We start from the raw sequence: 14,195 nt of genomic DNA, 5'->3' as shown, positions 1-14,195 counted from the left end.
GTAATTATTTATCTCTTCAAGTTATATCTGATGTTCAACAGTTCTTATGTCAAAAGTACACCAATATAAAAACTGAGAGGACAGTGTGCCTGGGGAAAACAGCTGGAAATACTTGTTATTTAAACTCAAATCAATTGACACTTAACGCTGATTTTAACTTTCTGAGAAACATACACTACTGGTACAGCTATCCACTCTGGAGTGGGATCACCTTCAGTCCGAACTATCAGTTTTGAATAGCCAGCCCTCTGGTATATCTGTAAGAGTAGCCACATATTGAAATTTGAACAACTCTGGAGAAACATCAGACTAAATATTATTGTTAGCACTTTAGCATAAGTATTAAGCCTGCAAATCACCCTCTTATTCTTGCAGATTCCTGCTTTCTTCACTGCAGTTTGTGGATTACAGGGCTGAGAATAAGGCAGCTGAGCAAAAAACTTTTGCTGTTTAACTCCCTGCCTTTTTTGCTGTACTGTTTTCTGCAGAGAGGCATTATATTGTTAAGTAACCGTTGAAAATGTGTGTGGATTCCCTTGGTTTCAGTAAACACATGTCGACCATATATAGGCCATGGTGCTGGCTGAATAATCCTGTGCTTGTTGAACACAATCACAAACTAAAGCACAAATAAGAGTATGTGCTCTTGGGAAACCCAGCACTTCTGTGTTAGGGCTGTGCTCAGACCATCTTGTCTTAAGAACAGTTCTCCCACCACAAGAGGCTGACCTTAGAGAATCAGAACATTCTGCTGTGAGTATCCCTGGTGGCTCACGATGCAGGCAGTTTACGGAGCTGTCCAAGTGGAAGTTCCAGTCTGGGAACTCCCCTGACAGTGTTCTCCCAAAAGGGAGTTAAGACTTTTTCCTCCTGTGAAACCTTTTGACTGTCCCTCTTCAGTGTGAAATTTTTAAAAAGAAGACGACTTTTTTCCACAGGACAGAAGTTCTGTTTTCTGGCTGGTTCTAGCCAAGACTCCATTCTGTGAGGGGCTATGTAAGCAAAAAGCCCCTACCCCAGCAAGCTTATGCTCAGATTTACTTTGTAAGCATTATTAGTGTAATTGCTGTCATTTTAGTAGCGCCCACAAAACGCATCCCAAATAGGAAGTGCTGGTATGTTTCAGAAAAGTCGAGGCTAAAATATTTTTATTCGGATACAAGATACTAAATGATGTGTAGTGCAGATACAGTGGGGTCTCAACAGATTTGCAGGGGTTCTGTTGAGAACCCTCGCGAATGTTGAATTTCACAAATATGGCAGCCGCTCCGCCTGGCGACTGGCCGCCAGCACTCCCTGCCCAGGGGAAGCGGCGACCACCAGCACTCCTGCCTGGAGTCCTGGGGGATGTGGTGGCTGCCGGTGCTCCATGCCCCAGGGAAGTGGCCACTCATGGCCACTTGTGAATGATTGAATTTGCGAACCATACGTTTGCAAATATTGAGACCCTACTGTACATGTAATGGGCTTCTCCATTTCAAACTTCCAGGAACCCACACTCTGATAATTTTGAAACTCAGTAAACTCACATACTGTTGTTTTATTTGAAAATTCCCTGCATCAAAATTATATTTCTCATTCAGATGCCTCTAAGACTATGGCTGTGTCTACATGGGCACATATCTTTGAAATAGTCATATTTTGAAGATTACTAATGAGGCTCTGAACTGAATATTCAGTGCCTCCTTAGCATTAGGATGCTTCCAGCCGCTGCACTTTTGAAAGCGTGCGGGTTGGCATGGCTACACGGGGATCCTTTTCGAAAGGACCTGTACCTTTCGAATCCCCGTGTCCTGATCAGCGTAGACCCCCATGTAGCCACGCCGAGCCGCACGCTTTCGAAAGCAGCCAGAAGCGTCCTAATGCTAATGAGGTGGTGAATATTCAATTCAGCACCCCATTAGTAATCTTCAAAATATGGCTATTTTGAAGATATGTGCCCCTGTAGACACAGCCTATATCTACAACAGGGGTGAGCGAAGTTGGAGGTGCCATGAAATTTTATGGGTCTGTTTTATCCATTTCATTAAAAGGTTGAAATATGTTACTGTTTACACATGTGTATTCACATTTATATATCTTCTTACACATGCCAAAAGGTGGTTGCTTGGTTTGTTTTTTTCACGTGAACATAACCAAAACTTCTGTTGGCTTGGGTCACATTAGACAGGTTCAGGTGCCGTGCTATTTGCAGGGATGAAAAGTGGAGCCTGACATAAAAAGTTTGCTCACCCCAGTCTGCACAGCAGCATTATTCCAGAACAGCGTATTTTGAACTAACACTGCTACACACAAAATGCATTTTGACATAGCACTTAGCTATTTTGAGACAGAGCAACTCCACACAGTAGAGCCTGTTTTGAAATAGAGCCATTGGACACACTATTTCAAAATATGCTCTATTCCCTCTCTACACTGCCCCTATTTTGTAATAGCTATTTGAAAATGGATGCTATTCCTTGTGCAATGAGATTTGCCTGTTTTGAAATACACCAACCCTGCTATTTTGAAATAGCAGTTGTATTGTGTAGATGCTAGGAAAGTTATTTTAAAATAACTTTGCTGTGTAGACATACCCTCAAATTGTCATTCTAAAGGAAGTGTCTGAGCCCAGTAACTGCCTTCTTTAAGGTGTTATCCTTGAATTTGGTTGTCATACACTGAGTCTTGAGCTGGAATTGATGATAATCATGGAAGTCATCAATTCACTTGGTCACAGACAAGAAAACCGCCAAGGCAAGTGAGCATGTTTCCCCTAAATGATACCCTGCTTCCAGCAAGTACTAAAGATTTTGACTGCAGCTGGTCTTCTCTTTCACAAATGTAAATTGAGCATTGCTGACATTGAGAGAGAATCAGATCCCATCATGGAGCCAATTCTCCTTTTGCTGCAGTTAGGAGTAGCTACAAAAGAGAATCATGTAAAAACTCAAAGAGGTGACAAGCATCAAGGTGCTACATTTATTTTATTTTACAAAAGCAAGCCAAGCTTGGAATTACAGTCAATGTCTCATAAAACTGACTTGTGTGAAAAGGGGGAAGGGATGGGTAAGAATTTATTGGACCAACTTCTAGGTATCTTACCCACCTTATGTCTCTAATACATGGGGACCAACTCTGTAAACAACTATGGGAATCTGGCAAAACCCAAAAGAGTTCTAGTTGTAACATACCCCTAGATTGATCATATACTCTTGTTTTCCTTAATTTTGATAAAAATTGGCCTGTTTTTGGCCCATATTAAAATAACATTGATGTGGCAAAGTCAAACACTCGAGGAATGCCAGAATGAAGGTTGTGTTGGCAACCTTAATTTAGCCCTCTTCTGCCCACTGTTTGGCCCACATTTTAATGACATGATTACATGCTCTGTGTTGCCCAGGATTCCTGCCTCACTCAGTGCCCAAAATAGATCATGCTCAAGGAATGAGCAGCTTTTTGGCATTTTGTTTTATTTTCAACCTGCAATGTCTGGCTTGGTGTAGCATTGACTGTGTGCTATTCAGTGCCTGCTACAGAATTATTTTTGTCTTCATGGGTGTTTCTATGCTTCCTGTGAAGCTGTAATTCATAGAGGCCAGATCTGAATCTAGCTCAACTTCTTCAAAACACCGAATGTACTGATGTGTGAGGAGGGCAGATGATTTAAGTGTTCTTTTGTGTCTCTTGTGTCCTGATTCAGGAACCCTTCTAGATGAATGCCCACATTCTGAACTTAGATTTTGGGGCATGAGCCTGCTTTCTGTGGAGTAACTCCATATCTGTAGCATAGTAACTAAGATCAGAATCTTAGCACAGGTATTTAGGTAGGACATCTTTCTCTGTATCAACATAAGAACTACCATACTGGATCTGATCAAAAGTCATCTAGCCAAGTATCCTGTTTTTCAACTGAGGCCAATGCGTGATTCCCCAGAGGGAGTGAACAGAACAGGTAGTCAGAAAGCTATCCCTCCCGTGACATCCATTTCCAGCCTCTGACAAACAGGGACATCATTCCTACCTGTCCTGGTTAGTACCCATGGGTGGACCTAACCTCCATGAGTTTATCTAGTTGTTTTTCGAAACCCGTTAAAGTCTTGCTCTTCACAACCTCCTCTGGCAAGGAGTTCCACAGGCCGCCTCTGCACTGTGTGAAGAAATAATTCCTTTTGTTAGTTTTAAACCTGCTAACCATTAATTTCATTTGGTGGCCCCTGGTGCTTTTGTTATGGGAACAAATAACTTTTCCTTATTCGCTTTTTCCACACTAGTCATGATTTTATAGACCTCTATCATATCCGCCTTTATTCTCCTTTTTCTAAGCTGAAAAGTCCCCCTCTTTTTAATCTTTCTTGATATGGCACCCGTTTCAAACCCCTCATCATTTTTGTTGTCATTTTCTGAACTTTTTACAATGCTAAGGTACTGTTTTTGAGGTGAGGTGACCACATCTCCGTGCAGTATTCAAGATGTGGCCGTGCCATGGATTTATAATAACGGCAATAAAATATTCTCTGTCTTATTCTCTATCCCTTTTTTAATGATTCCGAGCATTCTGTTTGCCTTTTGACAGCTGCAGCACACTGAGTGGGTGTTTTCAGAGAACTATCCACAAGGACTCCCAAGATTGCAGTAGAGTGGTTATAGCTAAATTAGTCCGCATCATTTTGTATGTATAGTGGGGATTATTTTTTCCAATGTGCATTACTTTACATTTATCAACAATAAAATTCACTTCCCTTTTTATTTGCCAGTCGCTTAGGTTTGTGAGATCTTTTTAAAGCTCTTCACAGTCTACATTGATCTTAAATATTTTTGAACTATGAGATATATTATTGTACATGTTGCTGACTTGTCCATGTGATTTTGTTATATAGATGGAAGGAGTTAATTCTGCCTAGTTTACCCACCCCTCAAACATCTGGTTGTACATTAGGTAAATCCTGGTTGAACTGGTCACAAAGTCAGTTCAGCATCTGCCTCTGTAAACATATACACGTGTGTTTGGGTTGGGGAAGGAGACAAATGTGACAGTCATTAATCAGGCTAGTAGATTCACAGGGCCAGATTTTGTCCTGTCTTAAACAGTACAGCCCCGTGACATCAGTGGCATGGTATGAAGGGAAAAAAAGGTCAAAATTTGTCTTGTTGTGATCAGCAAAGGTGCTTATATGGGTCAGGTAAACAAAACTTGGCCCTTCCTTCCATCACTAGGTGACAGGCCCAGTTCAGGCAATTAGAGGGTTACTCTGGAATTCGTATATGTACACAGTCACTCTGTTCTTTTACGAGATCCTTCCCACAGCGCGTAGTTAATACGTCAGCCGAAAGAGGTTTAAATGATACAACAGGTTCTAGATGTGGGAGTTGTTTTTCCATTGCACGTTGTCCCAGCACCTGCATAAGAGGAAACAAATAAGCAGAGATACGTTCCTGCCTGCTGTAATCCCCCTGTAATTTGAAATCCTTTTGTCTTTAATTGAGGCCTTTTATTATTTAACCCTGGGAAGGTGCTCAGTGATGAAGCAGGTATAAGTCTAGTTATTATGAGTGCTACCAGGGTGCTCAGAGCACTTTTTTTTTTTACACTAAGCAGTTGGTGCTCCAAAATACGTCAGGACAGTGATCTCCCTGACTCCTTCTCAAGAGGTCAGGAGGTTGTCTGAGGTAGAGACACTCTCCAACTTGCATGGTCAAAAATATATAAGAATGAAGATTTCAGTCCAGTTCTCATTGATGCAAGTCAGAATTGGACTGGATCCAAAGGGGGGAAAAAGATTAAAACAAAATTATCTGCATGCACAGAATCACAAATGTAGAGCTAGAAGTGTACTTAGAAGTCACCAAGTCCCACCCCTCCCCCCCACAGGGTCACAGAGCCTAGCCAACCTAGATCATCCATGCCAGGTGTTTATCCAATTGGTGTCTGAAAGCTTCCAATGATCGAGAGTCCTCAACCTCCTTTGGAAACTGTAATAACTAGTCTTATTGCCAGCAGGAGTTTGGCTAGAAAGGTGCACTGGGGAATAACTGCAGTACTTATCTTATTTCTAGTGAGTTCATTGTTTTTCCCATGGCCTGTTCGGGTGCATGTTAGCCACAGCATCTGTATTCCCAAGCATGTGTCCTTCACCCGCATAGACTAGCTACACTACACAACTGAGTCACTGCAGAGAGCTGGGGTAGCTGATCATGGCTGAGCCAAGTGCAAACACAGATCAGCTGTGTGCAGTGCTGTTTGCCACGCTGCTTTGATATGGCCTCACGGATACTAACCAGCCCCTTACAACAAAGGTGTTTATTCAGATGGCCTTCCTGGAGGCAGGTTACACTCTGAGATATCAATTGTATGGTTTGAAGCCGTTGTGACCTTGGCCCTTGACCGAGTGAATCAGAGGCCAGACTCACATTTCCCCTATATCCAGCCCTTTGCTCTAACTACTGGACCAAATGTACAAGTGTAGAAGGTGCTGGAGTTTGGAGAAAGTGATTTACACAGGACTGGGGGTAGGGGAGGGGATAAGTGTTTCTGACCTTGCTTTGCAGCCATTTTCTCCTTCTCTTTTTTCTTCTGTTCTTCCAGCAGTTTCATTTTTGCATCATACTCATCAGCAAGGGCCTTCCACTCCTTTCTGTTGTTCAACAGTCCATCGTACATTGGCTGAATTTCCTCATGGAAACGTGAGAATTCCTGAGCAAAGCACACCCATAAAACCACACAACAGAACCTGAGCCAGTGCAGTTCATCCCAAATATCTGTGCCCCAAGGGGTGCACCCCTGTTGCTAGTTCAAGCATGGAAGGGGTTCTCTCCTGGACTGCTAATTAAGAGCTGGCTAATTAAAGGGAGTGTTTACACCTGAGTTCAGAGCCGATACACAGTGAGAGGGAGGCAGCTTGAGGCTGCTTAGTGGGAACAGCTTGGTTGAGGAGACACTTTGAGGTTGAGTTACACCCCCACCAAAGCTGCTTTCAGGAGTCACTGGTGAGAAGCTTGGTACTGACAGGCCTGCTGGGAGGTACATGTCCTCAGGGCTGAGGGGGAGCCCCCTCCCTCACTCCTGCAGTAGTTCCCTTTTTCTCAGTCCCAGTGTCGGAGTTCAGAGCCCCCACATAGCTGTGAGGTGCCCACTGCTGTTGGCCCTTCCTTCTCAAGGGAGAGGAGCGGGTCCTGGGGCTGCCCCCAAGCTGTGGGGCAGGGCTGATAATGATGTATTTTGGAAATAGGAGACAGGCCTGTCATATCCCTAGGCCTGAATCCTCCTCCCCTGCCTTTCCCAGGGGCCTGCAACTCTCTCTCCCAGTTCTGGGGCTGCCTGGCACCCAGTGCCTCAGGCAGTCTCTGCGCCAGGGGCAGAGAGGGGGACGGCAGTCACTCATCACCAGCTCTAGCGCTGTGCCCTGCCAGAGTGGGAGGCTTGGCAGAAGGAATGTGGGTGGGAGGAATGTTGCAGCTGGAGGAGACTCAGCTGCAGCCGGCAGGGTTGTCGCTTCAGATTTCAATGCGAGGGCAAAGGCTGAGGGCGGCCCAGCACTGGAGTATGGTACGGCCCTGCGTGTCTGGCTATGCTGTGGACGTGTGGCACTGTGCAAAGGGAAGTGCCAGAGCTCTGCTCCGGCCTAGATTTCAGGGGTCACACTGACATGATGGAGAGCCCTGGAAGAGCTTCATCCCCGGTTGAAACGGGGGGAAAACATCAGGCAAGCAGTTTTTATTTAAGGGCTGTCGGAACCCCACCCTCGGGCCTGTGAGTGCAGAAGGCCCTGCAACCGACAGGAGCTGGAGCAGAAAGGCAGCAGGGACCATACGCCCTATGAAGAGCTACGGGGTCTGGATCGAGTGTGGGTGAGGGACGTGGGGACTCTCTGTGCTTGCATGGGGCCTTAGAATTGTTCTTTGCTGCCTTATTACACTTCCCTACCAGAACAAAAAGCAGTCAAATAGCACTTTAAAGACTAGCAAAATGGTTTATTAGGTGAGCTTTCATGGGACAGGCCCACTTCTTCAGACCATAGCCAGACCAGAACAGACTCAATATTTAAGGCACAGAGAACCAAAAACAGTAAGCAAGGAGGACAAATCAGAAAAAGATAATCAAGGTGAGCAAATCAGAGAGTGGAAGAGTGGCGGTGGGTCAAGAATTAGGTTAAGCCAAGTATGCAGACGAGCCCCTATATTCAAATTCGGCACATTAGCACGTGGTTTAAACTGGGACGGGAACTTTATGCAGACAAGCCCCTATAGTGACTCAGAAAGTTCCTGTCCCAGTTTAAACCACGTGCTAATGTGCCGAATTTGAATATAGGGGCTCGTCTGCATACTTGGCTTAATCTAACTCTTGACCTCCCCCCCACCCTTCCACTCTCTGATTTGCTCACCTTGATTATCTTTTTCTGATTTGTCCTCCTTGATTACTGTTTTTGGTTCTCTGTGCCTTAAATATTGAGTCTGTTCTGGTCTGGCTATGGTCTGAAGAAGTGGGTCTGTCCCACGAAAGCTCACCTAATAAACTATTTTGCTAGTCTTTAAAGTGCTACTTGACTGCTTTTTGTTCTGATAGTGGATAGACTAGCGTGGCTTCCTCTTTGTTATGTCCCTAGCAGAGCTTGGGTACCTTCCGGTTGGCCTCCCTAGGACCTCAGTTCCACATTTTAAAGGTGTGTGTGTGTGTGTGTGTGTGTGTGTGTGTCCTATAAAAGGGGCTTGAGGGCCCTGGCCACCACAGTGCAAATGGCTGTGGCTGAAGCTCTCAGGCCTTTAAATCACTGTCGGTGTGCCACATGGCGCTGAAGGGCTGACTAGGCGCTAAGCCCCTGATCCTGCCTCTTCCACCAGAGACTCCACCCTTTCCAGGGTCTGGAATGGCTCCTTCCACCTTGCCCAGGGCTCAGCAGATGCCCTGAGTCTGACCCTCTATTCTGGTATTTTTCAATAACCCCCATGCTGCTGCAGGCATTTAACCCTTCTGGCAGCTCCTTTTAACTTCTGTCTAATAAGAACCCTCTCTTTTGTGTAGTTCCCACTTCTGTACTTAAATGTTACTGTGGTGGGGTTTGGGGTATTACCCCCCTGACGAGGATGCTAAATTTAATTACGCTATGGTCACCATTACCGAGCGATTCAGCTACAGTTACCTCCTGGACCAGATCCCATGGTCCGTTCAGGAGATATGCTGAGCCCACAATTCAGCAGGAGTAGAATCATGCACCGTCCCATCTTTTACTTGACTGTCCTATAGGTAGTTTGCTATAGAATCTTGGTTTTAGTGTCCTGGCTCAATGCAGTTCACGACTGGAGACACAAAGACAGCTTTAGACAATCGACCAATGGTAGAGGTCTGTGAAGTTTCTCCACAGTACACGTGATACGCACAGATTACAGCATACCTATAGCACTGCTGGCCTTTGAGCTGGGCTCTACGCTGTTGTGTGGTATAAAGCTGGAAGGGTAATGGCAGGAGGTTTCCTGCTTGCATGTAGTGTCTGAGACGGGGGAAAAACAAGCATGTGCCTTCCCACTAAACACTTGGGGCTGGTCAAGCCTTCCTCACTGGAGAGAAATTTGCTAATATAACATTTGCTGGAGGGTGTGCTTTTAAAAACATTTCGTCATTGCTGCACCCAGCAGCGTTCATTCTTCACCAGGGAAATCACTTACCTTGTAGACAAACGTGCACACAAAGTCGATGAACCCGACCTGCAGTTTTGGAAGCTCAGCAGCTTTTTTCCTGTCCATCATAGGCTGGAAGAGAACAGGAGTGTTTTTGGAGAACGCTGAAATGCTACCTCTGGTTTCCCATGAGAGCTATCACAGATCAGCCTGCCACTTCAGCTTGCATGAGCCCCAAGACCTGCCTGTCTGCCGAAACCTCCACTTTCTCCCATGCAAACAATGACATTATGGGGTGAGGTATTTTCATCATTTTTTTTTTTTTCATTAAGCAGCTACAATATCTCTTCTACACTTACGGTTTCCTATCGTGCCCCTCACCATAGTACCAGATGCAAGGATCTTGGTAGTATTAATTAATGTTAAGGAGGGTCATTCCACATTTTTTTTAAGTGCATTCATCAGCAGAGCTAGATTTTGGAGCCTCTGACTTGTACGTCACTGATGTCAGCTTTCTTGTCTATTACAGGGCTAGGGCTGGTGGTGGTGCTGTGGGCTTTTTGCTTTATTTTGCTTTTCAACTGAGGGTGCTCCTATGTTGCCAACGCATCTGGCACTGTTCACAGATTGCTATCACTGCTAGGAGGCAAGGGACCAATCTGAGCTTTTGCCGCTGCTCACGTGCTACTTACAATAGGTTGTTGCTGCAGTACGCTTATTTCCAAGTCTCCCTGTTCCCAGAATTCAGCGGCTACTAGGAGAGCTACCTGCATTGGGAAAAGAGCTGCTGTCAGTCCTGGCATTCTAATCGGACACTGCTTGTCTCCATCAACTGAGTGGTCCAGGTCCTGCTCCTTCCTCCTAGGCTGTCACCTCCCAGACTCCAGCCAAGTGATTCCCTGAGCACACTGCCTCTGGTTCTCTAATCAGTGTGTCCGCGTGACGAGTTACCGAGGGGCAAGCCTGGGTGTGAATCAACAGCATGGGGCTTTGCTGCACTCGGCAATGTCCCACGTGGACACTGGTGTTGCTCTGCAGCCGTGTCCCACATAGGATGTTGTCGCACCCTCACTTGCTGCTCATTGGCTTGCTAAGTAGACAAGCCCCGAGTTACCAAAGTCACAGCGGTCCTGCAGCCCTGAGACCTGTGCAATCACCCTGGTGTTCTCAAGTGCAGAATCCCACGCCAGGACCCTGGCAGCAGGCGCTGAAGTTTCCTGCTACTTCCTGAACAGTTCCTCCCATGTCCCTCAGCGGGACTTTACCAGGCAGCTCTGAGGGCTGTGGGGGCAGTGTAGCACACTCACTGCCCCAGCCCCGCTCCTTCCACTCAGCCCTGCCCCTTCTGGGAATGTGAAGCCAGCCCCTGCCCCCACGTTACCCAGTTCCCCTGGGATAGTCACAGCATGAGTGGCTTCTCTGCCACATTCCGAAAGACACTGTTGCCCTTTCCCAGTATTACTAACCCGAAGCTTTCACAACTTTCCCCGCAACAGCGAAGTTTTAAAATGTGAATGCTGGGATTTTTTGCGGAGGTTCATTCTTTCTTTTTTAAAAATTTCTCCAAATTTAATTAACACATTATTTTAAGGAGTATTAGCAGCATGGATGCATGTCCTCTGGAATGGCAGGCAAACCATGAAGGGGTATGTGCATGCTTAGCATATCTGGCATGTAAATAACTTGCAATGTGTTACAAAAGTGCCAATCAAACGCCTGTTCTCATTTTCAGGAGACATTGTAAATAAGAAGCAGGCAGCACTATCTCTTGTACATCTAAATGCTGTTTTAGCAATTGGCTAAACAAGAAGTAGGACTGGGTGGACTAATAGGTAGTAAAATTTTACTTTGTTTTGGTTTTGAGTGTCATTTCTTAACAAAAAAAAAATCTACATTTGTAACTTACGCTTTCACTATAAAAAGACAGCATTACAATTTGCAGTGACCTGAAAAATACTTTCTTGTTGAACAGAAAAGTACTATTTCCTTTGTCATTTTTACAGTGCAAATATTGGTAGTCATAAAATAAAGTAAGTACTGTGCACTTTGTACTCTAACAGAAATCAATAATTTGAAAATGTAGAAAAAATTAAAAATGTTTAATAAGTTCTAATTAGAATACTATTGTTTAACTGTGCCATGAGTTTTTTAATCATTATTTTGTAGTTATTTGTGTGGGTTAATTGATCGGGCAACAGCCCTGGTTTCAGTATGTGGAGGCTATTGTGTATCAGGTGTCTGACCTTACTCTGCACTTCCCAGGGTTTAGCAATCGCAGATAAGTCACAGGCTGTCATCATCATGGCCCTGGAGAAGAGAACCAGGACAGGAGTTAGTTTCTATCCTAAATCACTTAATCCTGCTCCCGCTGGCTGTACTGAAGTTTGAGTGATCAACATTGCCACCTCTCTCTTCCTACTGGCATCCCACTGAAGCAGTAAAGAAGAACCGGAGTAAGACATATTGTAAACCAGAGGTCTCTTGACTTAAACAAGGGCATCTTGTGTTTCAGGTCATACTGAGACACTAATTCCACAAATCTCACTCAATGTCTTAGCAAAGATTTAGTAACAGAAACTGCAGTGAGGTTTGGTGTCTTTATTTCATTATTGCAAGTACTACAGAATATAGGCTAAACCACTTTCCTTCATCAATTATTGCACCTAGTTGTTAACATAAGAATGGCCATAGTGGGTCAGATGAGTGATTCAACTAACCCGGTGTCTTATCTGCTGACAGTGGTCAATGCTTCGGAGGGAATAAATAGACCAGTGCAGTTACAGACAGGATGGCTCTGCTACTAACCACTGATGGACCTAGCCTACATCAACTTATCTAGTTGTTCTTTAAACTTATTTGGCCTTCGTACCATCCCCTGGCAACAAGTTCCACAGGTTGATTGTATGTTGTGTTAAGTACTTCCCTTTTTTCCCCTTTAAACCTTCTGCCTATTCATTTCATTGGTGACCCATGGTTCTCATGTCACATGAAGGGATAAATAATGCTTAATTTCTCCATGGCAATCAAGATTTTGTAGACCTCTGTCAAATTTGCCTTTCCCATCCTTGGTCATCTCTTTCCCAAGTCCCAGCCTTTTTAGTCTCTCACTTGGAAGCTGTTCGCACTCCTGGAAGGAAGCTAGCTTTGGGTTTTTTTCAATTGCTGTAGTAATTCCACCCCCTTGAGAGATGGTAGCTAGACTGATGGACGAAGTAGTGTCTACCACAGGGCTCAGGTTGACTTAACTTCAGACCTTAGAGACATAGTTTTCTTACCCTGAGTGGTGTAACTATTGTTTGTAAGTTTTAGCTGGAGAGCAGGCTTCAGATTCACAGTGGGTGGCACTCTGTTTTCAAACTTTCATCCTTGATCTCATCCATATGGAGGTTTTGGCTTCCCTTACTGTTTAAGCCAAAGTGGATTTCTTGCAACTTTTCATTAGTAGACTTTCTGATTCTTTGCAGGGCTTGCAAGAACTTCAGGATTTGTCATTGGATGTGTGCCCCCTAAAACTCACAGGCTTCTCTTAGTCTTGAAAATTGCCATAAATACATCACCGGAGAATAAGCAATTTCAATTACAACAATGGGTACTTCCAATCAGAATTTGAATGTAAAGTTTACTTGACACCTGTTGAGATGAAACTTCACCCTGTTCACGCACTTTAAAAAGTTCTGCCACATTTCCAAATGATTCTTTAGTACAGGGGAGGTGAAAAAAGATAATTGGCTCTTGGTTTAATATCAGTTTATACAACTACGCTTCAAGAATAACCCAGAATGCAAAGTAGGGTGACAAGTTTAGAGGGTTAGCTATGTTAATCTTTTTTTGGCAAAAACAAGGACTCCTGTTAGTATTTAAGGTGCCACAGATTTATATGGGCCCAAGCTTTTGTGGGCTGGATACATCTAACAAAGTGGGCCCCAGCCCACAAAAGCTTATGCCCAAATAAATGAGTTAACCTTTAAGGTGTCACATGACTCTTCATTGTTTTTCCAGAAGGCAAAGCCACTGTACTTCAGCTCAAAAATTGATGAGTAACTAAAATGTTAGCAAGCCGTATTTTCCTTTGAGAGATAATAAGCTATGTAAACCATCCAATCAGTTCTAAATAGACACTCACTTAACAGGCACATAGTTGTCACTTGACCATTTGCCTATCCAGGGTTTTTGTTTACTCACATGACAATTTCTTTCCTTGTGGTCTCCAGAGACAAATATTCAGTCCAGGCATTTTCATCTTCATATGTCTCAGACTCATCAACAATCTTCTGGAACATAGTTCTCTTTCTTTAAAAACCCAAAGATGCAAGGAAATAAATGTATTAAATATGGAGTTAACAGCTCTCATTTTGATTTCCCATGGGCAGTCCCTCATTCTGACAACTGCTGCCTAAGCTTTCCCCAGCAAAGTGCTTCCTACAGTCATATATTACCTGAATCTTTTTAATAGGCTGGAGTATTGTTAAAAGCACTTAAATGTTGTAGAATTGGTTTTAGTCAGGCTGAGGCTTTGTAAATAGAATTTTGACTGTGGTGTTGTTCCAACTTTAGATCAAAACTTCCACTGAACTAAATTACATATGCCAGTAATAGCGCTTTAG

The 14,195-nt window shown here is 44.1% G+C and overlaps 2 protein-coding genes across 2 annotated transcripts in view; one reads left to right on the top strand and one right to left on the bottom strand.

The window, feature by feature from the left end:
- Positions 1-5,247: 5,247 nt before the first annotated feature.
- PDE6B (phosphodiesterase 6B) overlaps positions 5,248-14,195 on the bottom strand; it is a 35,695-nt gene continuing 26,747 nt past the window's right edge. Inside the window, exons 17-22 of the mRNA XM_074994020.1 lie at positions 13,774-13,881; positions 11,835-11,898; positions 10,284-10,358; positions 9,640-9,723; positions 6,517-6,673; positions 5,248-5,379 (exon numbers count right to left, since the gene is read on the bottom strand). Coding sequence (XP_074850121.1) covers positions 5,318-5,379; positions 6,517-6,673; positions 9,640-9,723; positions 10,284-10,358; positions 11,835-11,898; positions 13,774-13,881 — 550 coding nt within the window. The 3' untranslated portion in view covers positions 5,248-5,317. The remainder of the gene's footprint in view (positions 5,380-6,516; positions 6,674-9,639; positions 9,724-10,283; positions 10,359-11,834; positions 11,899-13,773; positions 13,882-14,195) is intronic.
- LOC142012987 (purpurin) overlaps positions 9,832-14,195 on the top strand; it is a 60,769-nt gene continuing 56,405 nt past the window's right edge. Inside the window, exon 1 of the mRNA XM_074994021.1 lies at positions 9,832-9,886. Within this exon, the coding sequence (XP_074850122.1) occupies positions 9,882-9,886 (5 nt within the window). The 5' untranslated portion in view covers positions 9,832-9,881. The remainder of the gene's footprint in view (positions 9,887-14,195) is intronic.

This window comes from Carettochelys insculpta, chromosome 5, assembly GCF_033958435.1.
Source record: "Carettochelys insculpta isolate YL-2023 chromosome 5, ASM3395843v1, whole genome shotgun sequence".
Lineage (NCBI taxonomy): Eukaryota > Metazoa > Chordata > Testudines > Carettochelyidae > Carettochelys > Carettochelys insculpta.
The sequence above is the reverse complement of the archived record's forward strand: the minus strand, read 5'-3'. Positions and strand labels throughout refer to the sequence as shown.